This window comes from Candida tropicalis (genome assembly GCF_000006335.3).
Source record: "Candida tropicalis MYA-3404 genomic scaffold supercont3.10, whole genome shotgun sequence".
Lineage (NCBI taxonomy): Eukaryota > Fungi > Ascomycota > Pichiomycetes > Serinales > Debaryomycetaceae > Candida > Candida tropicalis.
In genome coordinates this window covers 250,386-274,996 of record NW_003020039.1, presented here as the reverse complement: position 1 = coordinate 274,996, position 24,611 = coordinate 250,386, and the positions used below count along the sequence as shown (strand labels likewise).

The 24,611-nt window shown below is 31.2% G+C and overlaps 15 protein-coding genes and 1 non-coding gene across 16 annotated transcripts; 5 read left to right on the top strand and 11 right to left on the bottom strand. All coding sequences in view use genetic code 12, as the record gives it.

Moving 5' to 3' along the window:
- Positions 1-27: 27 nt before the first annotated feature.
- On the bottom strand, positions 28-1,311 carry CTRG_05904 (U4/U6-U5 snRNP complex subunit; the record flags this gene model as incomplete). Its single annotated transcript, XM_002546380.1, has 1 exon — positions 28-1,311. One exon carries the CDS (start codon positions 1,309-1,311, stop codon positions 28-30), a length of 1,284 nt encoding a protein of 427 aa, XP_002546426.1.
- Positions 1,312-2,024: 713 nt separating this feature from the next.
- On the top strand, positions 2,025-4,193 carry CTRG_05903 (uncharacterized protein; the record flags this gene model as incomplete). Its single annotated transcript, XM_002546379.1, has 1 exon — positions 2,025-4,193. The coding sequence occupies one exon, from the start codon at positions 2,025-2,027 to the stop codon at positions 4,191-4,193; it is 2,169 nt and encodes a 722-aa protein (XP_002546425.1).
- A 23-nt stretch (positions 4,194-4,216) lies between these two features.
- CTRG_05902 (E1 ubiquitin-activating protein) lies at positions 4,217-5,287 on the bottom strand (the record flags this gene model as incomplete). Its single annotated transcript, XM_002546378.1, has 1 exon — positions 4,217-5,287. The coding sequence occupies one exon, from the start codon at positions 5,285-5,287 to the stop codon at positions 4,217-4,219; it is 1,071 nt and encodes a 356-aa protein (XP_002546424.1).
- Positions 5,288-5,466: 179 nt separating this feature from the next.
- CTRG_05901 (putative ATP-dependent kinase) lies at positions 5,467-6,309 on the bottom strand (the record flags this gene model as incomplete). Its single annotated transcript, XM_002546377.1, has 1 exon — positions 5,467-6,309. One exon carries the CDS (start codon positions 6,307-6,309, stop codon positions 5,467-5,469), a length of 843 nt encoding a protein of 280 aa, XP_002546423.1.
- Positions 6,310-6,570: 261 nt separating this feature from the next.
- CTRG_05900 (uncharacterized protein) lies at positions 6,571-7,347 on the bottom strand (the record flags this gene model as incomplete). Its single annotated transcript, XM_002546376.1, has 1 exon — positions 6,571-7,347. The coding sequence occupies one exon, from the start codon at positions 7,345-7,347 to the stop codon at positions 6,571-6,573; it is 777 nt and encodes a 258-aa protein (XP_002546422.1).
- Positions 7,348-7,642: 295 nt separating this feature from the next.
- Positions 7,643-10,252, bottom strand: CTRG_05899 (uncharacterized protein; the record flags this gene model as incomplete). Its single annotated transcript, XM_002546375.1, has 1 exon — positions 7,643-10,252. One exon carries the CDS (start codon positions 10,250-10,252, stop codon positions 7,643-7,645), a length of 2,610 nt encoding a protein of 869 aa, XP_002546421.1.
- Positions 10,253-10,653: 401 nt separating this feature from the next.
- Positions 10,654-11,379, bottom strand: NUO1 (Nuo1p; the record flags this gene model as incomplete). The annotated part of the gene is made up of 1 exon (XM_002546374.1): positions 10,654-11,379. One exon carries the CDS (start codon positions 11,377-11,379, stop codon positions 10,654-10,656), a length of 726 nt encoding a protein of 241 aa, XP_002546420.1.
- A 568-nt stretch (positions 11,380-11,947) lies between these two features.
- On the top strand, positions 11,948-12,799 carry CTRG_05897 (uncharacterized protein; the record flags this gene model as incomplete). Its single annotated transcript, XM_002546373.1, has 1 exon — positions 11,948-12,799. The coding sequence occupies one exon, from the start codon at positions 11,948-11,950 to the stop codon at positions 12,797-12,799; it is 852 nt and encodes a 283-aa protein (XP_002546419.1).
- A 1,289-nt stretch (positions 12,800-14,088) lies between these two features.
- Positions 14,089-14,847, top strand: CTRG_05896 (ubiquinone biosynthesis protein; the record flags this gene model as incomplete). The annotated part of the gene is made up of 1 exon (XM_002546372.1): positions 14,089-14,847. One exon carries the CDS (start codon positions 14,089-14,091, stop codon positions 14,845-14,847), a length of 759 nt encoding a protein of 252 aa, XP_002546418.1.
- A 58-nt stretch (positions 14,848-14,905) lies between these two features.
- Positions 14,906-15,253, bottom strand: YKE2 (tubulin-binding prefolding complex subunit; the record flags this gene model as incomplete). The annotated part of the gene is made up of 1 exon (XM_002546371.1): positions 14,906-15,253. The coding sequence occupies one exon, from the start codon at positions 15,251-15,253 to the stop codon at positions 14,906-14,908; it is 348 nt and encodes a 115-aa protein (XP_002546417.1).
- A 434-nt stretch (positions 15,254-15,687) lies between these two features.
- On the bottom strand, positions 15,688-16,347 carry CTRG_05894 (uncharacterized protein; the record flags this gene model as incomplete). The annotated part of the gene is made up of 1 exon (XM_002546370.1): positions 15,688-16,347. The coding sequence occupies one exon, from the start codon at positions 16,345-16,347 to the stop codon at positions 15,688-15,690; it is 660 nt and encodes a 219-aa protein (XP_002546416.1).
- A 597-nt stretch (positions 16,348-16,944) lies between these two features.
- Positions 16,945-17,493, bottom strand: CTRG_05893 (uncharacterized protein; the record flags this gene model as incomplete). The annotated part of the gene is made up of 1 exon (XM_002546369.1): positions 16,945-17,493. The coding sequence occupies one exon, from the start codon at positions 17,491-17,493 to the stop codon at positions 16,945-16,947; it is 549 nt and encodes a 182-aa protein (XP_002546415.1).
- An 800-nt stretch (positions 17,494-18,293) lies between these two features.
- Positions 18,294-18,367, top strand: CTRG_06321. The gene has a single exon. It is a non-coding gene; the product is annotated as a tRNA-Asn (tRNA).
- Positions 18,368-18,521: 154 nt separating this feature from the next.
- On the bottom strand, positions 18,522-18,716 carry CTRG_05892 (uncharacterized protein; the record flags this gene model as incomplete). The annotated part of the gene is made up of 1 exon (XM_002546368.1): positions 18,522-18,716. The coding sequence occupies one exon, from the start codon at positions 18,714-18,716 to the stop codon at positions 18,522-18,524; it is 195 nt and encodes a 64-aa protein (XP_002546414.1).
- A 321-nt stretch (positions 18,717-19,037) lies between these two features.
- WAL1 (actin-binding protein) lies at positions 19,038-21,128 on the top strand (the record flags this gene model as incomplete). The annotated part of the gene is made up of 1 exon (XM_002546367.1): positions 19,038-21,128. One exon carries the CDS (start codon positions 19,038-19,040, stop codon positions 21,126-21,128), a length of 2,091 nt encoding a protein of 696 aa, XP_002546413.1.
- A 128-nt stretch (positions 21,129-21,256) lies between these two features.
- CTRG_05890 (uncharacterized protein) lies at positions 21,257-22,858 on the bottom strand (the record flags this gene model as incomplete). The annotated part of the gene is made up of 1 exon (XM_002546366.1): positions 21,257-22,858. The coding sequence occupies one exon, from the start codon at positions 22,856-22,858 to the stop codon at positions 21,257-21,259; it is 1,602 nt and encodes a 533-aa protein (XP_002546412.1).
- Positions 22,859-24,611: the final 1,753 nt, after the last annotated feature.

Below are 24,611 nucleotides of genomic sequence, written 5' to 3'. Positions count from 1 at the left end.
CACATAATGAACTTGTTTCTGTATTATCTATATGTTCCATAGTTTAACGGTTCTATCCCAACCACTACTTACAATAGAATCACCTGCTCCATTTATATCACAACTCATCGATCTATCATGACCTTTTAATGACTTCACTTTTATCCAATTATCGACTGACCATATGTTAACATTCCCATCGAAACTTGAAGAGATCAAGAGTTTCCCATTGGCCTCCTTGTCATTAGATTCACCTCTTTGATGATAAAAGTGTACATCTGAAATAGGTTTAGTATGAGCTGGTATATCTTGTAATGCTTGATCATTCTTTCTCAAATCCATTACTTGTAATACTCCATTTGCATCTCCTGTGACTAAATGATTATTACAAAAATCAGCTCTCCAACAACTCCTCAATGTAAATACTGATCTCCCGCTTCTTAAATCCCAACAGAAGGATCTACCTTCTTTACCTGCACTAAATAGCAAACTACCATCTTGATGTATTGAGCAAGAAATAACTTCACTCGTATGTCCTTCTTGAACCATTAATTCCTTTTCATTATTTATATCCCATAATTTCCAAGTTTTATCAGATGACGAAGTAACAAGATAGTCATTAATTGGATGGAATATTGATTTTGTTATTCTCTGATCATGTGCTTGTTTAATAGATACACTTGGTTTTAATTGTGATTCAGATACTTCCCAAATATTTAAATTTCCTTCATTTCCACCAGATGCAAAAACATTCTTATTGCTATTCATATCCCAATCTAGTGTGACTTTTTCAGAATGATATCCATTGGGAATAAATGAAAATGTGGATAAATCTTTACTATTCATAATACAAATAGATCCATCCCATGATCCACTAGCAATAAATTCATCATTAGGTGAAAATCTAACAGTTGAAATCGCCCTTGTATTCCCTTTAATCATTTGTGATCCAAATAATTCAAATTTTGATGCTTTTAAATTCAAATTCCTTCGTTGTTTTAAATAATATGTGTAGTCAAACAGATTCATTTCTTTCTCTAAATCTAATCTTGTTGATGCTTTAATCAATGAGCTCTTTAATATCTTCAATCGTACATCATATAATTCTGAAGGTCCAGGAGTATAAAATTCTTCATTATCCTCTTCTTCATCTTCTTCCCCTTCCATCATATCTTGATCTGTGGTTAAAGTTATTAATCGTTGTTTTCTTGCCTCATCGTCTTCCCCGGGGAGTACCATTGGCTGACCAAGGTTTTTTAATTGTTGTCTTATTTCTTCATCTGATTCAGGTACAATATTATCATTGATAACTGGTATATCTTTAAAATCCATTGATAATTGACGTAATTAATTCAAATCCTATATCTAGTCTGTGGCCAGTTAAGTTGAATACCCATATTCGTGCAAATTGTACCAAAATAAACCAAATCTTTGACATTGAAAATAATTAAAAAAAAAAACTATTCTCCATGTTTGCACGACCTTTTTGAGAGTATTTAAGAGAGGGCACAAAAAATTTTTTGCTCAATTTTAAATATTAAATTATTTCGTTATTCATAAAGCATGAGCTGTTTTCCGAAATAGCATTTTTTAGGTTTGAGCCAGAACTTATGTGTATTCTACTAACTAATACACTTGTGTTTTACGATATCATCTAGCATATTTGAAGAGTCTCTTGACTTTTTAGTTATAGTTTAATGTATACAATGCTTTATTAGTTTGTCTTGTTTATCTTGTTTATCTATCGATACAATACTTGTAGGTTGTTGAAAATCTCTCTTTCATTTCTATTCGTCATTGATACTATTGATCTGATTAAGATTTTAATCTACAATAACAAGTCTATTGTTATCAAGAATAAGAATGAACAACATGGAGCAAGAGTTTCCTCAGTGATCAAATTTTGTCCATGAAGAATCTGCTCAACAACCAAAACAAAAAGATCAACTCTTTCCAAACCTGATGGTTGTCACATTGATAAGCACGGTTAATAATCTTCGTATATCTCTCCCTCCTCTCCACATCTACTCTTTAGGAACCATGTGATGAACCACTGTTGGTTGTTGTTGAACATGATCGCGAAACTTCAATCAACCCAAGTCAAACCAGCAACACTGAAAAGAAAAAAAAAAAAAACAAGACAAGACAAGACAACAACCATAAAACCAAAATACGTTTTCCTCTCTTTGAAATTCAAAGGAACTCAAGTATCATCATCATCATTATTATTGTTACGATTAGCAACGATGAACTTACTCAAGATATTAGACACTACACCTGAACCACCAATTATAGACTTGGATATTGAAAATATAAACTATTCAGGGGATTATCAATTAGCTACTCCAATGTATGATTTTCAAAAAGAATTGATTGATCAAATTATATCTTTGCATTATCCAGACATTTTAAAATATTGTGAATTAAATGATAATCGAGAGATTATTGTAAAATCATTAAATATATGTATTGAAAATTGTTTATTAGTTTGCACTCATCCTTATTTATTAATTGATCATTATATGCCGAAGAATTTCACATTTAAGGAATTACCTGGCAAATTAAGTGAAACTAGTGGGAAATTTAATGTTTTGAAAGATTTAATCAACGTCTTATTAAACGGTGGTACTTATCACTCCCTTAACATTGGAATTGTGATGAATAACAAAAAGAATGTTTTTGATTTGGTCGATGCTTTGTTATTAGGATGTAATGGTATAAATAAAAACGTGAAGCGATATGTTGGAAATAATGTATTGCGTGAATCGAAAAAGAATAGTAACGGTAATAACCACAGTGGTGGAAGTAACGGCAGTAATAACGGCAATCGTAATCTGAAACATAAAGATGCATCAGTTGTTCACTTGGTACCTCACGATGGAATCACTAGTAAAGATAAACCCGGTTTAGAGAATGTTAAATTCGATATATTGATTGTTTTGGATGGTAATGTGGATACCAATGGTGATTTCTTCAAGAATTTGAGAGTTCAAAATAGAGAATCTCCTTGTGCTATAATTCGATTGGTGCCAACCAAAACTATTGAAAATATCAAATTATATTATGCTGAAAACAAACAAGATCCAGATTATTTGTACAATTTAATATCATCAATTGTTTGTCTTCGAGATTTTATTGGTCAATTATCTCCAGATGTTTTCCCTATTTATAATCAAAAATTGACTTATTTGTCAAGTAAGTTTTTTGACAAGTTGTTCAACAATGAAAATTCCTCGGAATTTCCTGGTTGGCCATTACCACCATTAGCTAAGATTCCACAATTTACACCATATGATGTTGAAAGGTCCTTGTTAACTGAAGTTCATTTTCATTATACACCTTATGATCCAAACCCAAATGCAATGCCATGCGTGACGGAACAACAAGAAGAAAAACCAAGTTATTATGAAACAAGAAGGTTAAACCTGGACTACATTACCAATCCATTGAAGAACTCATATAATATTTTAAGTGGTATTAGAAACGATGACAATTACAACGATTCGTCTATTTTGACTCACAAGTTGTTGTTACAATTAAATGAATCGTTCTTAAAATATGATCAATTGGATGAAGAATCTAAAATTTTCAATAAATTTAATGAACCAGAGATACAAGAAGATAAAATTGGTAGAAGAGAAAAAACCATGAGAACAAGTGTAAGTAAAATAATTGAAGATGTTGATCATTCAGAATTGAGGATATCAAGTTCTACAAAAATGGCCGTTAAAAAGAGTGAACAATTGGAGAAATTAAACACAGAATTGATAGAAAAGCAAACCAAGTTGAATAATTTTGAGGAAACTATTGAGGATAAGAACAAAAAGGAATTTGTATCTAAGCAAATGGAAATTTGGAAAATAAGAGACCAAATTAAAGAACTAATCAATCGAACAAGATCTAAAAATGATGAAAAGAATTTTATGGTTCAAGAACATACAAATTGTCTAAAATCAATTGAAGAATCAGAGAAAGAAATCGACGAATTGAAAAAGAAAATTGATGAAAATAAACGTAAGTTTAGCAGTATATTAGAAGAGGGAGAATCTAAACAGGATGAATTTACAAGTAAGAAACAAAAATTAATGAATGATATCAAACAAGAAGAAACAATTAATGAATCATTGAAATTTAAGTTAAATAATGCATTTAAATTCTTGAAAGAAACATCACATCTAAAAAAACGTAAAGGTAGGGGAATCACACCAAAATAGAATCACATCTTCTTATCTTTTTCTTATAGTTGATAAATAGGCATTTCCAGTTTTACAGAATCTAAAATTAATACATTATTAATCGGACTTTCTTTTTTACTCAAGAATTGAATGACATCTTGTGATAAAGCACCACCTAAAATAGCTGTCACAGGAGCAAATTCAGTAAATGCTTGACGACTTAACAATTGGAAATAATCATCAGTGATCAATTCAGGAGGAATTTCTAAATCTTTACAAACTTCAAGGGTTTTCTTTTTCAATAACTCAATAGATACATCATCTTCAACATTTTCCGGTTTTTCAATATCTAATAATGCAAAAATTATTGGAAAAGATGGAGATATTCTTTTAAATTGTCTTTTTGTTAATTGATCTTTTAATTTTTTTGAATTAAATATTGTTTTTATTGGTGAAAATTCATCAGTTATAGTAACTAATTCTTTTTCATCTTCACCAGATATTTTTTCAATTTGAGAAATTGTTTTATGAAGTGATAATTTAGTACCAATTATTCTTTTAACATTGCCAATATTTTGTTCTTTTGTTGATTCATGTTTAATTAAATCAGTAATTATATAACCAAACATTCCATGAGTACCTGATAAATATAATGGAATATTTAAATTTCTCAGAATTTCATTAATATAAATCATATCTTTTTTATTCAATTCTGTACCAATTATTAAATCAAATTTTTTAAAATAATCATCTTTCATATCATATAATGTTTGAGTATTTATATTTAAATTAACTCGATTATTCAATTCTCGAATATTATCAACAACATGAGGTAATTTCAATTCTCCAATAATTTCATCGTTATTAGGTAAGAAAAATTGACATGTGAAATCTTCAGGTTTAATAATTGAATCATCTAATATTTCAATTGTATTTATACCTCCAAGTACTAAATTTTTAACAATTTCAGTTCCAATTCCTTTAAAATTAATAATCAATATCTTAGTCGTTCTTAATCTTAATTGAGTAGTTATACCCCATAACCTAATTTGTCTATCATATAATGCAATCTCATCTGCTGTTAATTGATCATTATTACTATCTCCATTTATCGACATATTGTCTGCTATCATATACCTTTATTATGATGATGATGAAAAGAATATCACCGAAGTATAAATTAGAAAATTTCAATTCATTTGCTTGTACATTCTACACGCATAAAGAGAAAAAAAAAAAATTTTATCACTGACCTGAGTCACGTGCATGAGTTGCAAAAAGTCAAAAAAAAAAAAAAAGAAAAAGGAAATACCTATTGAATCACTTGTCTTTTAATGTCAATGGGGATTATTAAATTATTTGCACAGTTCTTCAACCCGTTATCACATAAATCTTGATAATATAATACGTAAACTGGCATATATCGATTAACAAATTGAGTAACTTGTTCATCAGTCATGCCTGATCCATTTTTTGAAATTGTATCATGTTCTTGTTGTAATCTCCAAGTATATACATTATTAACATTATTTGTTTTTAATGTTATAAATATTTCAAAAAATGACCATATTTTTTGATATTTCACTAGATTATTATTGATTTCTTCTAAATGAAACATTTTATAAAGTTGTAAAATACCCGATACTTCAGATGTTAAATATTTTAATCTTAATAAATCAGTTGAATAATTAATATATCCATTGAACCAACCTTCAAATAAAATTATATCTATTGGTGAATCAACATTAATATATCCTGAACGATCACCTAATCCATTAAATTTTGATTTATCATATTTAGGAATTTTTATATTTTCCCAAATTGATTTATAATTTTTAATTGATTTATTGAAAATTTCATAAAGAGTAGCTAAATCATGAGTACCTGGTAATCCTCTACCTTTTAATAATGGATTATCAGTAGAATTATTTAATTTATCTTGATCTTGTTTAGTTAAATATACATCATCCATAGAAAATTGAACAATATTAAAATTAGGGTATGATTTCTTTAAATATTCGTTTAATTGATTAGTTAAATATGTTTTCCCTGATCCTTGAGGTCCATTGATCCCAATAATTAAAGGTTTTTTTGTGAAATCATGGGTTTTAATTTGTGAATCAAGGTATTCGGTAGTAATTGAATATGAAGTCATGTTGTTGGTTCTGATTTATCAAGAAATTTATTGAATTGGGGGAGGGGGAGTCGAGTCGTCTCCATTTTTTTTTCTTTCTTTCTTTCTCCTCGTCGTTGGTGTCGTCGTCGATGTCGGTTTACTCCGGTGATGTATCGTTAAATACCGGGGAGAAAAAGATCCAGCAGGAGCGGAGTACAGGTGAAACAAATTTACTTACGCTTATATAACCTCTCTCTACGTATATATATGTAAACAACATTTACATAGTACATATTATAATTAAATAGCTTTCAATTCTTTTAATTTTTCAATCAATTGATCAACATTATCAACTTTAATACCAGCAGCTCTAGCTTCAGGTTCTTCAACTTTTAAAATTTCCAATTTATTTTCAACATCAACACCAAAATCATCAATTTTAGTCTTTTTCAATGGTTTTTTCTTTGCCTTCATGATATTTTGTAAACTAGCATATCTTGGTTCATTTAATCTTAAATCAGTAGTTATAATCATTGGTAATTTAGCTTTTAAAACTTCTTCACCACCATCAATTTCTCTAGTAACATAAACTTCATCATTTTCTTTAATTTCAACTTTTGCTGCATTAGTAGCTTGTGGCCAATTTAATAAACCAGCTAAAATTTGTCCAGTTTGATTAAAATCATCATCAATTGATTGTTTACCTAAAATAATTAAATTTGATTTATCTTCTTCAACAATTTTTTTCAAAATTTTAGCAACTCCCAATGGTTCAATTTCTTGATCAGCTTTAGTTTCAATTAATGTTGAAGTATCTGCTCCTTTAGCTAATGCAGTACGTAAAACATCTTGTGCTTTTAAAGGTCCAATTGAAACAGCATGAATTGAATCAACATTTAAATTTGGATTATTTTCTCGAAGTCTTAATGATTCTTCTAATGCAATATCACAAAATGGATTGATACTGAATTTAACCCCCTTGGTTTCAACTCCTGTTCCAGTTTTGTTAATTCTTGGTTTAATGGCAAAATCAATAACCCTCTTGACAGGAACTAAAATTCTTAATTTTGAAGACATGATTGATGTTGACCTGGTGTATCTTGGTTGATCTGTAGAAGTAAATATTGCGGTGAAATTTTTATGAGTACGTTTTTTTTTTTCTTCGTCTTCCTTTTTTTTTTCATCACCAATCCCTAAATCGGCGTGCAACCAATTATTTTAATTCGTTGTAGCGAAAGTCGCAAAGAAAAAAATAAATCTGATCTGTATAAGAACCGTATTAATTCATTATGTAATAAATAGCAAAAGGAAAAGAAAAGAAAAGAAAAAGAAAAAGAAAATACAAAGAACAATAAAACAAATAACTACTCTACTACTCAAGATTCAAAGGTGCACGAGTTCTAGCTTTCATTCTTTCAATTCTTGCCTTTAATTGCATAGTAACTTCAGCAGCACGTTTCCAATCAGCTCCGTTATCAACATCCATTGACTCTCTACTATTTGTCGGAACAACAGATGGACTACCATAGCTCATACTAGAACGGAAACTATTGGCATTAATAATTGTACTAGGATTACTATTGTTATTGCTATTGCTAGTTCCATTACCTGTTGATAACCCATTACCATTTCCACTGGCAAAGTTTTGATTCTCCTCGCTACCAATAGATAATCGCTTGACACCAGTGCTGATATCACTAGACATAAATTTAGATGCGGCTGTGTTTGGTTTGTAGAAACTATTTCTGGAATGACTGCTACTCATATTACTTCTTTCAAACGCAAGATTAGATTGGTGTAATCTACTGATTTCTCTCTCTTGTTCTAAATCTTTAATCTTGTAGTTGGCTTTTTCAAGTTCTAATTTCAAGTTGTTAATATGGGTATCCTTATGGTTGGACGTAATCAATGCATTTCTCTTTTCATTATCTAATTCTCGTTTTAATGACTCATTCTTGTCTTGATAAAGCTTGTTTGATTCTTCTAAAGAGTTTATAGATTTCAAATTCAACTCTTGTTGATGCTGTAAGTTATTTTTATCTTCTTGTAAACCAGCAATTTGTTGCTTTAAAAGCGTAATCTCTTCAAAAGAAGCAGCTGATTGCGGCAGGGGTACAACATTATCAGAAGCTGAATATTGTGCAGTTGATGATGCCTCAGCTGTTGCACTTGGAGGACGCAAATTTGGCTTGGCTAATGATCTAGCTGTCATTCCTCTTCCAGTTTTAACATCATCACGCTTTACTGGAGATGAAGCTGAACGTTTAGCTGGTATTGTTGTAAAAGAACCTGTTGGTTTTGGTTGTGATCTTGCAGCAGGTCTAGAAGATGTTGACGTAGAAGGTTTCAAAGCTGGGGCAGTGGATGCTCCTCTGCTACCACCTATTGAAGTCTTAACTTGTGCTTTCTTTTCATAATAATCATTAATTTTAGATTTTCTATTCTCATCAACCTTCTCAAGAAATCCATTCAACTCTCGAGGACCAGTGATTTTCATCAATGTACCAATCATTTCTGTAGCGGCCTGTCTAATTGGCTCCTGTGATTCGCTTAAAAGCTTGACACCACCTTCCATAATGAGATCTATTTCAGCTGTCTTTGGTGGCACTTTGGTATTCGATAAGCATCTTTTGATAAAATTAGCTGATGCAATCTTGTTTTGAGGGGTTTTTAATTTCATACCATTTACTGCTTCTTCTAAAACCCCGCCATGGAAACCTGATATACCAAAAATGGTATCCAAAACATTATCCAAAGCTGTTGCAACTGATGGTTTCTTTTCTTTGAGTCTTTCCACGACTGGTGTTATCACTACTGATTGATATTTGGAAAACTCGTGTCCCAAGCCTTTTGCAATAAATTCGATACAGTTGGCAGCCAATTGTACAACCTGAATGTTAGCATCTTTCATACATTTAGCAAATATTCTTAAAACTGGCAAGTAATCATCATGAGTGACCAATTTAGGGGATTTTTCCAAAACTGGCACAACCTCTTCCAAAACTGCTTTTCTATCTTTCCAAAGACTGGATGAAATTCTTGATTCAAAGTCAGAAGGAAATTTACTCAAAACTTCCACAGGATCAACAAATTCCAACGGATCAAAATCTTGTGCTTCTTCTTGATTATAATTATCACCAGCATCAGTCATTTCCACATCATCTCCGTCGGTGGTTGTAGTGGCAGCGGCGGCGGCAGCAGCAGCAGCAGCAGCAGCAGCTTCTAATTCTTTTTGTCTTTCAATTTCTTCTTTTTGTTTTCTAGTCAATCTCTTTTGTGTTGCTGGTTTACCAGTTTCTTTCTCAAATGCAGCAGTTAAATCTTTTTGTTGCACTGGCTTCAAATCGGGGAATAAGATATTCGACAAAGCATCACCCATCCATCTGTACAATTCAATAGTTAACTTTGTAGTTTCATTTCTAACATTCTTATCGGCGTGGGCAAATAATTTAGTCAAACAAGGAATGACAGGTTTTGGTGAGATTATTTTACAACCAAAATTCTCAAAAATAGATACTAATCCAGCAACACAACCAGTGACTAATTTTGGAAGTCGATTTGTTAAATAGGGCAATATATCTTCAACAATTGAATTTGGATCATTTGTGATTTCCAACATTAACAAAAGGGATTCATTACTCCATTCTTTGGTATTCTTTCTTGTAGATAATAAACCTTTCTCACAAATAGATCCCACTATTCCTAAACTTTTCAACTTATTGACATTGGAAACAGTTCCTCCATAAATTAAAAACTTGACAAATGTATTGTATCCAGCTTCTTGGGCGACTACATTTGAATCTAAAATAATCTTCTTGAGTACATCTAACAGAAGATTGGTAAACACTGGATCATTTTCGTTACGTGACTTTTCAAATTCTGCTGCCAATTCATCATATGCCTGTAATCTTACTTTCCAAACTTTATGGACCAATCTTTCATCCAATGATAAACTGGAATAATCTTCTTCTTTATCATCCATTGTATTGTTGTGGTAAATAATTGAAAAAAAGAAAAAACCCACTAACACCAAAGTTTTCTGTTATTTTTCTCTCTAAATTTTTTTTTTCTTTTATTGTTTTGTTTTGTTTTGTTTTGATTTCAGACTCCCAAAGAACTTTTTATAGTCGTCTCGTCTCTAGTCTGTTGCGCGAGCCCTTCGTACTCCGTGGTGCATGCCCAATTGCAATTATCGTACACTTTACAAACCATATTCTCATTATACTATAATCATATTCATTACTTTTATGTTGTTTTTATTTTTATTATTACTATATGGATTTTAAAATGAATATATATATATAAAGATAAATAATACTAATTTGACATATCACCGGAACACAAAAAAACTACCAGACTTTCTACCTACTTTTTCTTCTTCTTCTATTGTTGTTTGTATTGTAAACCATATTTGGCATATATTTCATCTAAAGGTTGTAATTTGAAACCCCAGTCAGCCTCACCTTCTCTGTCAACATAGTATTTCTTCAAATCAACTTGATGATAAGGATGATAAGAAGTGTTGAACCAAGGAATAACAAACATTAATAAATGACTGTATTGACTGTTTCTATTGGAAATATCTTTACTTCTATCATCCAATTTACTCAAGTTTTCATTATATGGTAATTGACCCAAACTTAACTTCTTTTTAATTTCATATCTGTCCTTCTTAACTTCTCTTTCATTTTCTCTCCATCCAAGAAATCTTTGACTTGATCTAACATAATTCAAACAAAAACCACCTACAAAACCAAGTAAAGTAGCTGCTCTTACAGTAGTTCCAGTAACAATACTTGGTTTCATTCCTTTACCAGTAGAAGGTTCTAATTTTTCCCATATTTTCATACCAATTGGGAATGAAGCAGTAATTAAACCCCAATTAACATAATCAGATGGTCTGAAGTATGAAATAACTCTGGTGAAATATGGATCTCCATCAATTAATTCATATTCACTGTGTACTGGTGGTGCTCTGACTGGTTGATTAGAAGCGGAGTATGACATGTTTTTTTTAAAAAAATATGGTCCTTTGTTGTTGAAATATTGTCTATTCCAGGTAATCCTATAGATGGAAAGAAGTTTTTCATAATTTTTTTTGCTCAACATTTGATTGGTAACGAGAAACCCACACACACACACTACAAGAGAAAAAAAAAAATGAAGTCGTGTGTAATGTGACAATATCGAATGACAAATTAACAAGATAAAGTAGACATCAATATGAAAAGATTAGTTAGTAATAACCAGTTGCTAGAGCATCTATGAATAGATTTTTATATGTAGAGTTGATCAATATTGCCACTACCAGGAGAAATCACATCATAATGGATACGTAGAATTTCCCTTTAATGTGTCAAGCACAATCATTAAGAATAGGAAACATATTGGAGTAATTCTCTACAAAAACGCTTACATCTGTCAGTCTTATTCATTCCTCAAAATGTGTCCTTCTCCCAATTTTACTGTCATGATTCTTTAGTAGTCATATATTCCTAGGGTATCATGATTTATACGGGCGTAAAATTACACATACCGTCGTTTGCTCGCACAAAAGAAAAATCTCAAACCGATAATTACTGTAGATATCCGAAATATCAAAAAAGACCAAAAAAAAAAACGTGAGAAATACAACTATAACTTAGTCGCCACTAATCATTAATAGATATAAACTATTATGCCGATTCAATTGCATCATGAAGAAGGGGATGAAACATACCCACATCATAATGATATATTTAAAGATGAACATGAACCTAATATTTTGACTAGATTTATTAATAGTGTACGATGCTATAATATTCCAATTATTAATTTTATAATATTATTGATTTTGGGCATATTTTTAATTAAACTAACTACAAAATATACTAATTTATATATGAAAAATTCATTGATTACAATAATAATTACAAATTTGGTATTGTATGGAATATCAGAAACTTTAGCTCAATCAATATTATGTTATAGAAATGATCAACCAATGATTAATTATAAATTACATGAATCTAGTGGTAGAAATAATAATAATGGAATTGTACTTCATAGTGGAATTGATGATTTAGAAGAAGGACATGTTGAAGAAGAAGAAGATAATAATAATGATGATGTTGTAGTAATACCTTTAAGTTTTTTCAAATTTAATCGTTTGGCAGGGTTTATGTGTTGGGGTTTTATTATGGGATTTTGTCAATGTCTTTGGTATAAATTCTTACAAATTTATTCTCAAGAGCCAAAATTTATTGAAGTTTTAAGAAAAGTTATGACGGATCAATTTTTATATTCTCCTGTTTCATTATTTTGTTTCTTCACATATGGTACTATTATATTGGAAGATAAAACTTGGGAAGATGCAAAAATAAAACTAAAAAAAATCTATATACCAACGTTATTTGTCAATTATTCAGTTTGGTTCCCAGTACAATTTTTTAATTTCTTGGTGATTCCTCGAAGCTTCCAAGTACCTTTCAGTTCTTCCATAAGTGTGTTGTGGAATTGTTATTTATCAATGAGAAATTCAACAAACTAATTCAACTCAAATATACATTCCTAAATTTGAGAAAGCACCATTGAACTTTCTAACTTTATTACTGATTGCATTCAAATACTCTTGTTGATCATGAATATCGATTAAATTAACTAGTAAATAACTTGTATCAACAATTGAATCATTATCTGATTTCTCGAATCCTGGTTGACCTTCGGAATTCAATACCAAACATGTTACTTTATTCTCGGAATTTAAATTCAATTGAGAAACCATTGACCCAGCAATACCTGTAATGGCATGAGGAGGTTTCAAATCAGGTACTTGGTCTAATAATTCTTTCCCCTTGTAATGTTCACCGGAATATAATTTATTGATTGATTGATTGTTATTCAATCCACAAGGTGCTAAAATTATCCAATAATGAGTATCTTTAAAAACTTTGATGATTTCTCTTGCCAATAAATTATAAGTTATTGAATTAAAAAAATGAGGAATAGTTATTGATAATATACTATTATCTTCATTACCAACAATAGGTATATCCAATTTAGGATATTTATTTTTCAAATTTTGATTTTTTAATGCCACATATAATTGTTCATCTTCATCATATTCCAATTCATTACTTTTATCAATCGATTCGTATAATTCAGGATAATCAATATTAATCAACCCAATTGATTCAAATTTTAATTGATCTTGTAAAATACTTATTGTTGATGGTAAAACAATTATCGTCTTTGGTGAGACTTTTGGTTGTTTTGAAAGTTTTATTGTGATGGTTGGTTTGAAATTTGGTTGATTCTCATCCTCGTCTTCCAAAGTATGACGAGGATTTCTAGTTTCTGTGATTGGTTTAATCTAATGGGCAATACATTGTTAATAATCGGTATTTTAATCGTAGTAAGAATTGAGTAAACGTATACATACTAACATGGTATAAGTTTGCAACTTAAAAATAGTTGCCACTGATAGAAAATAGATTCAATTTTTCAAACCCCAAATGTTTATATGATGACGAGAAAAAAAAAAAATACACGTGGAAATGTGTCACGTGATGGTTTTGACAAATTGATTAATTGCAACAATTGATGTATCCAGTATCTATCAAGAGATTCAGTTTCAAGCACCTGCATTGTTTACCCTTTAACATAGACATGGAACCTACACATTGAGTATTATGATTTATACGATGGAATAATGCAAAATCGTACCACTGGTGAGAATCGAATGAGGAGAGAGAGAAAAAAAAAAAAACACACAAGTAAATGAAAAAAAAAGAAGCTATAGTATGAACCAACCAAATTTATACACATACCTGTCAGATAATGTTATCCCGTGGTTTCAAATTGACTAGCAAGAGAGTTATAAATCCTATATTGTTTAGATCATATCATTCTACTGATCATATAGGTTCTAATACTATTTTAAATCAATCTACTATTGAATCTAAAATTTTAAATACATCACTTAAATATATTCCTGAATATGGATTTGATCAAAAATGTATAACTAAAGCTATTCAAGAATTAAAATATCCTGATTCTTTAAATAGTGTTATTTCATTTAATGATAAAAGTCCAGCTTTACAAATGATGTTATATTGGTTGAAATTACAAAGATCAAAATTAGAAACTTATGTAATTGAACATGCACAAGAATTAGATTCAATGAAAAATGATTATGAAAGATTAAATCATTTAATTAAAATTAGATTAATGTATAATGAACCAATATTAAAAGAATTACCTCAAGGTATTGCCCAATTGATTGTTCCATATAATTTAGGATCTGGATTAGAACAAATACATGAATTAAGTGATGATTTGGCATTTTATTCTGGAGATGATAGTCATGATTTTAGTTGGTATAGTAAGAGATTAGGTATAAGTACTATTTATGTTAGTTCAGAATTATTTATGGTGAATGATACTTCTAAAGATTTTGAAAGAACTAAACAATTTGTTGATAATAAAGTAAAAGATTTTGAAAAATTAGGAAATGGTTATAATGATGTCGAACAATGGTTAGGTTTTAATGCTATTTCTTTAGTAAATTTAATTAAATCTCAATTGAACAGAGGTTGATGTAAAATATGTTTGTATATACATTATTAGATAAAAATATATATATAGTTTTTCACATTTATTGTAACTGACTACGCACAGCTATTAATTTAGTTCTTGTTTCTTCTAATTGATTTTCTTCATTTTCAATTTTGGATTCTACTCTTTTAATTTCATCTTCTATAAATTCAATACGTTTGTTAACATTCATTTTAGCTTCACTATAATCTTGTGGTAATAATATAGGACCAGTTAATTTATAAATTTTGGAATCTTCATTAAGATTATCAAATTCTTGTAGAACTATTTTATTTTCTTGATATTGAGTTTCTAATTTTGATCTTGAAGAAATTAAATCATTTAATTGATTTTGATGATTATTGAAATTTAATGATAATGTTTCAAATTGTTGTTTCAAGTCAGACATTCTTCAGTATAGATACACAATTGTTAGAAATGGGTCGAATCATCAAAGGATTTTTCTCTAGTTCTTTTTTTTTTTTTTCTTTCTTATTTTGTTCCTCCCTTTGCCATGGTCGTGTTGGGACGAACTCGACTCACGCCAATTGTCGCAAACTTTAACTCCGGGTCTTTACATGGTTCCAAGGTCAACATCAAATATTCAAACACATATACCGTGATTATTTACAAATCCTATAAAAAAAAAGAATATTAAAATGTTAATCAGAAATGAAACAAACAAAAACCAAAAACCAAACTAGATATTAAAGATTAGAATAAAATAATTAAAAAGAAAACCAATTAGTTATTACAAACCCTTTTTGCCAAAACTAAACCAAAACCAAACCAACCAAACAACAATATCAATATCAATACCAGTACCAGTACCAATTATTGGTTTTAATTAGGAAAAATATCGTTTTCTTTTTCATTAATTACAATTTCTGTAACTCGTACTTTATATCTTCGATTAGTTTGATCCCCACCATAACCTTGCATTTCTTCATATTCATCATCATCGTCGTCGTCTTCCTCCTCTTCAACAACTTCTTGTTCATCGACCATGACTTCATCTTCATCTTCGTCATCATCTTCAATCGCTACATCATTATCATCTGTGTCAATACTGTTTCTTTTACTTTCATTCAAGTTCGGCCTTTGTGGATGATAACTAGTGTGTCTTCTCAAGCATGTGTTACCTCCACTATTACCATGACTCATACTATTCAATCTTCGAGTTTTTTCAATAGCCAAACTTCTCAGTTGTTGATAAGGAGTAGCAAATAAATCCTGATTAAATATAAAACCTTGATACTCTTTTAAACTTATGATATTATAATTATTACTATAAGATGATTCATAAACTTGGAAATTTTCATTTTCAATCATGGAATTACTTAAAAATGAATTTCTTCTAAACCAAGGAGATGAACTATTGGCTAATGATGAGTTTCTTCTTTTAATCATCGTGGGTTCAGGTCGTGGTGATGGTAATTTCGGGTTCTTAGGTGACGTGGCTGATTTACGTCTTGGTTTTGTAGTTACGTGATTGTCCACCATTTCTTTTCTTATCTTCTCCCACACTTTCTTTTATGATCTCGTATAACACAATACTTTACTCTCACACACTTGCACTCTCTATATCCTTAATTAAATATGAGATAAGTCTTTTTGATCTAAAGTTGCTGAGTTGTAAGAAACTGTTAATTTATGAGCAAAAAATAAAAGAAAAAGAAAGAGAGAATGAGAATAAGAGAAAAGGGAAAGGGAAAAAAAAGTGTGATTGTTATCTCGGCTTACTGGGTTACCACCACTCCTTTTTTTTGATTTGATTAATTCAGTTGCTCTCTTTGACTAAAAATTGTGGTTATCGCAATACACAAAAGAGAAATAAAGAAAAAAAAAATTGTCATGTGACTAGTAAAGTCACGGGGTATTGTGTCACGTGATATGTGATAGTTCAAGTATGATTGACACTATATACAAAAATATAACTAACTAACTAAATAAGGTTCACGTATACCTTCAGCAATAAATAATAATAATAATAATAATAATAATAATAATAAACCATAACAAATACTCCAAAATAAATATAAATCATTTCCCTCTTTTTATTTTCTTCTTTTTGATTAAAAAAATCATATATGTGAGACCTTAATCAACATATTGAACTACTTTATCCTTTGAAAATAATCCACCTTTTTCTTTTAATCTCATCATAGCAAATTGTAATCCTAATTTTGATTTTTCCATATTTGTAGAAAATCGATTATGACTCCATTTTTCAATTTTTTCTTTAAATCCAAACAAATTCGAACTAAATTTAACTTTACTTTCCAAACTAGTCACTTCTAATCCAGTACTTTTATATTTTAAAAATTCTTCTACTCGAATAAATTTCCTATGATCAAGATTTGAAGTATATGAATATAAAACTTTTTTATTTGGATCAATTACAGATTTTTCAATAATCCAAGAATTCAAATTATTCCCCAAGAAAGGTTTAATAAAATTAGGTAATCTACCTGTTTTAACAATCAATCTAGTTGTATTTAATTGACCTTTGGAATCCACAAATGATTCTATTGTATCTATTGACAATACATGTTTTGAATATGGATTTGGATATCTATTGAAATATGCCAAACTTGTTGTTTCAAAATCAAAGTTGAAATTATGTTTATTCTCAAAATAAAGAACCATGATGAATTATTATGATATTAGGAATGTATGAAATGGAATATATGGTGAATATAGAAAGTGGTTGAACAAAAGAAAGGGAGGAAAGTTTTTCGTCTTTTATATGTATTCTTTTTTTTTTTTCAGCACGGAGAAAAAAAAAATGAGGAATTGATTTTTCTTAAGGGAGCGATGAAAGTCAGGTTATTTTTTCTTTTTTTTTTTTTTTCTCCCGCTTGTCGTCGGGCCAATGTGCGTTACGGAAATTGTAATTATAAAGCCCGTGGATATTGTTACAAGATGGTTACGAAGAAAATAATACTGCAACAATAGACATGTAATAATGACTGTAACTGTGGAGATGAGCATGGATTGTTGATGAGGGGAGTTAGTTGATATTAAAAGAGGAGAAAACACCTCGAAAAGATAAATTTATTAGATGTTCATACTGTGAGCAAAAGTTACTCCAGGAATTGAGTAAAATTTTACAGAAAAATCAAATCATAAAACACAAACTTAATTTTTGCAATAAATGTCAATAAGAAAAATATGTGATACTGTTGGAATGTTACAATTAAACGAATAATATAGTATAAACTCTACTATGATTAAATCTGTCACAATCATTGGAGGTGACATTTTACTATATACATCAGTTATCATTAACTCGAAGATGTCCAGAGAGTTTTATGAAGCACTGGACATAGTTAATACTAGTAGACAGGTAGAATGTGTCATTTTTTTTTTAAATGTAATTGATGAGTGCACGTAAGCATTTACTACACAATCAGGAGAAGCGAAAATTTTACAGTTTCCAACAAAGCGACTGGGTGGCCAAGTTGGCTAAGGCGTGAGACTGTTAATCTCAAGATCGTGAGTTCGACCCTCACCCTGGTCGTTTATTTTTTGTTTTTTTTCAACTAGTTTTTTTTTAAACCACTGGAAGGAATTCATCTAGATCTGCTCTTCACCCATAATAGGGTTTACTTTTACTTTTTTTTTTTTAAATATAACAAAACACATTATTTATTTCATGTACTTTATATAATAGTCTATTTCTTACCACTCTTCTTAATACCACCACCAACTAATGGACCACCTTTTTTAGCTTTTTCAGCCATGGCTTTTTTAGCAGCAGCATCAGCTTTTTGTTTAGCTTTGAAGGCTAAATCATCTTCATCTAAATCTTGTTGTTTCTTCTTTGGTGCCTTTAATGGCTTGGCTTTACCACCTTGACGTCCTGACATTGTTCAGTAATTGATAAATGTATGTAGTTGAAGTATCTCCAAGATGACTATGTGTGATGATGATGATTCTCATTGAAAGTTTTTTTTTTTGTCGTTGTTGCTGTGGCAGAGAGAGAGAGACAAGATTTGGTTTTCGATATGTCATGGTGTGTTGGCGGCGGCACACTACCTCCTTTGTGATTAACAAAAAAAAACTGAAAGTACGGGCAAACAAAATTAAAAGGGGAGTGAGAAAAAAAACACACCTGAAATAGTTTCTGTACAATTGTTCAACAATTTGATTTAAAATATCGACAACTTAAGGTTTTCATTTGGTTAATCATGGCAGTATTGACAACTCCAGATAAGGAGAAGATTAAAAGAGTTATACCAAAAGCCAATAATAAAATCATTGATGCAACAGTGGCAAGATTATATATTGCATATCCTGATCCTACCAAATGGGTTTATACTGGATTAATGGGAGCAATTGCCTTGGTTGATGATTTAGTAGGTCATACATTTTTCCTTAAATTAGTTGATATTACTGGTCATAGAGGTGTAATATGGGATCAAGAATTATATGTAAATTTTGAATATAATCAAGATCGTAAATTTTTCCACACTTTTGAAATTGAAGATTGTTTAGTTGGATTATTGTTTGAAGATACCAATGATGCCAGTCATTTTTATAAACGAGTTATTAATAAATCAAAATATGGATCAAGTGCTACTGTGAAAAACAAAAGTGCAATTGCATTGAAAGAAAGAGTTGGATCAACACCTGGCCATCAAGCTCCTGGTCCAAGAGGTGAATTTATGGATGTTAATACAGCACAAAGAGCAAGAAGAGCCAAAGGTGTTTTGTATTATGATGATGTACCACCACCAGAATGGAGATCTTTATATGCAGAATTAGAATCTGCTGGTATTACTGAGGATATGATTGCTGATAATAGAGAGTTTATTAAAGATTATATTGCCAAGCAAGGTGGACCATTGGTTGGTTTGGAACCACCAATTCCTAGAAAATTCCAAAGAAAACACGAAGTTGAACATTCTAGTCCTGAGCCAACACGAGTATCATCAGTGGCATCTAAAGCTAAGAAAGCACCACCACCACCTCCACCACCAGGTGTAGCACCTGCAAGTTCCACAACAACACCAGAACCAGTTTATTCTCCATCTCCGGTACCTGAACCTCCACAGAATGCACCACCAGCATATTCATCATCAACTCCTACTCCCGATCCAGTACCTTCATCAGTACCAACACAATCTGCACCTGTTCCAGCGCTACCAGCACAGGAGCCACAGAAGAAATTCAAATTACCACCGTTAACAGCAAAAGCACCACCAGTTAGAAATACATCATTGCCAAGTGCAAGTGAATTAAGAGACAAACCGTTACCACAATCTCCAATGTCACCGGCATCACCGGCATCACCAGCATACGCAACCCATCAACAACAACAACAACATCAAAATACAGTTCATCATGTTCCACCGCCATTAACAAATAATGGAATGCATGCACAATTACCTCCAGCTCCTCCTGCAAGAGGAGTTCCACCACCTCCACCAGCTAGAGGAACACCTCCTGCCCCACCCCCAAGAGCAGGAACAGCCTCAAGTTTAGGAAGCCATCCAACTTTGCCTCCAAGAAATGCACCAACATTACCTGTAAGAACAAACACACAATCCAGTGTAGGTTCTGGAACTCCACCAGCACCACCTCCACCTAGAAGAGGTGCACCACCACCAGCACCACCTCCAAGAAGTAGAGTCCCATCACAACCACAACCACAACCACCAGCACAAGCTCAACCAATACAACCATCGCCAATGCAAGTCCAATCACCTGTACCACCTGCATTACCACAAACAGCGAGACCACCTATTGCTACACCTCAGCAAGTTTCTGCACCACCGCCACCGCCACCTTTACCACCTCAAATGAATACGACTGCTGCTGTTCCAGCACCACCAGCACCACCTTTACCACCTCAGATGAACACCTCAGCAGCTGCCCCACCTCCGCCGCCTCCAATGCCACCTCAGATGAATGCTTCAGGGGCACCACCACCACCACCTCCGCCACCTCCAATGCCAGACATGTCATCAGGCAACACTGGAGGAGGATTATCGGAATCAACAGGGGATGCTGGCAGAGATGCATTATTAGCATCTATTAGAGGAGCAGGTATTGGTGCATTAAAGAAAACGGACAAATCACAATTAGAGAAACCAAGTGTATTATTACAAGAAGCCCGTGGTGAACCAGTATCTACACCAGCTTCAACATCAGGAGGAGGAGCAGGAGGTGCACCACCAGGACAACCAGCTAGTTTAGCTGATGCTTTAGCCGGTGCTCTTCAAAAACGTAAAAATAAAGTTGCACAAAGTGATGATGAAGATGACGATGATTGGTAAGTTAATATTTAGATAATTACTTTAAAATGTTTTAGGAATTGAATGAATATAATAATAACTTTATCTTTATATATATAGATATGTATGTTTCTAATATGTACTGTATGTTTATCGAGCAAGACACGTAGTTAATAACTTGCTTTACCTTGAGGTTCAAACGGTAATAATAAACTTAAAACACCGGCAAATAAAAACAATGCTCCTGATACAAATATTGGTGCAGAAGTAGTAGTATCAGCATAAATTGCAATTATTGGAGAGAAAACCCCCATTATTCTATTTGCAGAAGCTGCTAACCCAACAGCAGTTCCTCTAATTTGAGAATAAAAAATTTCAGGAGTATAAGCATATAATACAGCATACATTGTAGTTGAAGAAAATGAAAACATACAATTCCATGCAAGATAAGTATTTGAAGATTTTGAAGTTGTTGAAGCAAATAAAAATATACCAGTTAAAATTAAAGATAAAAATAAAGTACCTCTTCTACCAATTTTTAATTCAACTAATAATGCCCCAATTAAAGAACCAGGAATTCCTAAAACTGAAATAATTAAAGTATTTCTATAAGTTTCATGAACACTTAATGGTTTATTTGCATTTCCTCTTGATTCTAAATAACTTGGAATAAAAGCATTATATAATGGAAATGCTAATCCAATAACTCCCCACATTAAAATAACTAAGATTGTTGAAATTGTCATTCTTTTAGATATAAAACATTGACGAATATGAGAAAGATCATAACGAGAAAGTTTTTCTGAAACTAATCTATTTTTAAATTGTTTATCATTATCATCATTATTATTATTATCAAGATCTGATTCAAATTGATCATCTATATCTTGTAAATCTTTTATTGTAATTGGACATTGTTTACCATTAATTTTAGCAATTTTTTCTAATGTTTCAATTGCTTTAATATTATTACCTCTTGCTAAATAAAATCTTGGTGACTCAAATACTCTAAATGAAAATCTTGCAATAAACATTAATAAAGTTAATCCACCCATTGTAAATAAAAAATATCTCCAACCTTTATTATCATTCTTATAACAAATTTCTGAATTTACATCACATGAAAAATTTGAAATTAATCCCCATGAAATCAAATTTGCAATAATTTGTCCTAATGCCCACCAAATAGACATTATAATTAATAAATATTGATGAGTTCCAGGTAATGATTCAAGAAAAATAGCTGAATCAACAGGTAAATTCCCACCTACTCCAAAACTCCAAAATGATTCAAAACAAGCAAGGGCAACAAAATTTGGACTTGATCCTCCAATTAATGACCATATGCCAGTTATTAAAAATGTTAAATTAAATGCCCATCTTCTACCAATTATATCAGAACTTAAAGACCAAAATAATGCACCTACAAGTAATCCTAAATTTTGTGCTAATATTAAATATGGTCCTTTATTTGATTGTGGTGGATGAACTCCGTTAATTTCATTTAATCTTGGAAGTATTAATGATGTTAATACTGGAAATGCATTATCAGTAAACCATCCAAATCCAGCAACAAAAAATAATCCAATTTGATATTTACCAAATCCAATTGTTTGAATTGAATCTGAAAGTAATTGTGATTTTAATAAATATGGTTTATCAATAACATCAGATTCATTATATAATCCATATGTAGTTGTTGATGATGATGATTCTGATTCTGGCTCTGGTTTTGTTTCAACAACATTAAGTTGTTCTTTCGATGAAGACATGATACAGGTCTGACTAAATTATCAAACATAATACCAAAAAAAAAAAAGAAAAAAGCAAGTATGAATTATTGTTGAATGAATTGAAATTTTTGCTCTCGAGATATTTGGGGTAATTCAGGAGTGGCGAAATAATACGGAGATAATTATCAACAGGGAAACGTTTTTTTTTTTTTTTTTTTTTTTGTTTTGAATTTACAGTTGCTTTGCGGATATATGTCCACAATTTCATTTCAATACGGCAATTACACCATCTTACTTTCCCGTTGATATTTCCTAATAATTTTGCAATTATTTATTTACAATAAGAGGTACATAATATCTCGTAGTTTTTAGTAATAAGCCAGTTGTATGCATGGCTTCGCGGGGTCTGAATAATTGTTACGGAATTAGACAGGTCATTAACACCAGTCAGGTACAGATTATGAAACTAGACTGGATGAGTCGCTAATGGAAGTTACAAGGAGGACATGTAAGAATATATAAATCCAATATTCTATAATTCCAAATCACAACTGATATCTTGACATATGTATGGTTTAACAAAAAAAAAAAAAAATAAAGATAAACACCAATTTATGCAATTTGGAGAAATTTTTATTTTGCAGCTAAACTTGCAACACAACACAACTCTTGTCTCGGTTATAAGTTCCATTTGCAGGATCTATTTTCACCTTTTTCTTCTTCATTAGAGATCACCAATTTATTCCACAAACTTTAACTTTAGATATTAAAGTTCTCAGCCATTGCGTTGTAATCCAATGATCATGAATGTACGGTTATGATAATATACAAGAAGAGCAATTGGGAAGTAACCAAAAGTAATGCGTCGAAGTTGTATGAGGATCCTCCTCCTCGTTCTGCAGTTGACTATACCTAGATACTCTCCTGTCTACAGGTACTACCAAATGTCAATTGCGTTTTTTTAATTGTGGCGATAACGGCAATTGCATTTACTGCGCCCATACGTGTGCGCATGCACAAATAAACTAAACACAATGACGTAATTACAGTTTTCTGTTGTGTGATAGAAAAAGAATTTTTCTTTTTTTTAATCACCGTACATTTACCGGATGTACACAATCATCTCATCTTTATCACAAGTGAGAACTGAATTGAATTACATCCGGTTTACAGATGGTTGCTGGTCGGATTGTTCTCATCATCTGGAAACAAGGGATTTATTACGAATATTTACATAATCACATCTCTTTTACTTTCACCCTTCCATTGTGAAAATACCGTTGTCTCCGCTTTTTTTTTTTTCTTTCTTTATTCTCAATCAACAATACAACCCTGACATCGAAGAATGTATAGTCATGTGTTTCTTTGAAAGACACTCTATGTATGAAATTACTTGTAGGGTAGGAAGGGAAGGATATCACAAAATAAAAGGTTAATGTCAAAGCCTGGTTGAGGGAATAATCTAATCAATAAAAAAGAGTTTCCCGGTCCATCTAATTCAGCACAGCCTACTTTTCATACTCTACATATCACCAGAGGAAGAGGATCTATTTTGAGATATCTTTTTTTTTTTTTTTCAAATATATAATCATGAAAAATTTTTCATTTTTCTTCTTCACCATTGTGGTTCTGCCACATCTAGGAACAGAATCATTATGGCTTGTAAATGGAAAATCGAAAAGAAGAAGCTTGTTTATTAACTCCTCTTTTATTCGATTTGCTCGTATTGGGTGCCAATGTTTACCCTTTCCCCCCAGAATTCTCAAACAATGAAATTAAAAATATCGGATCA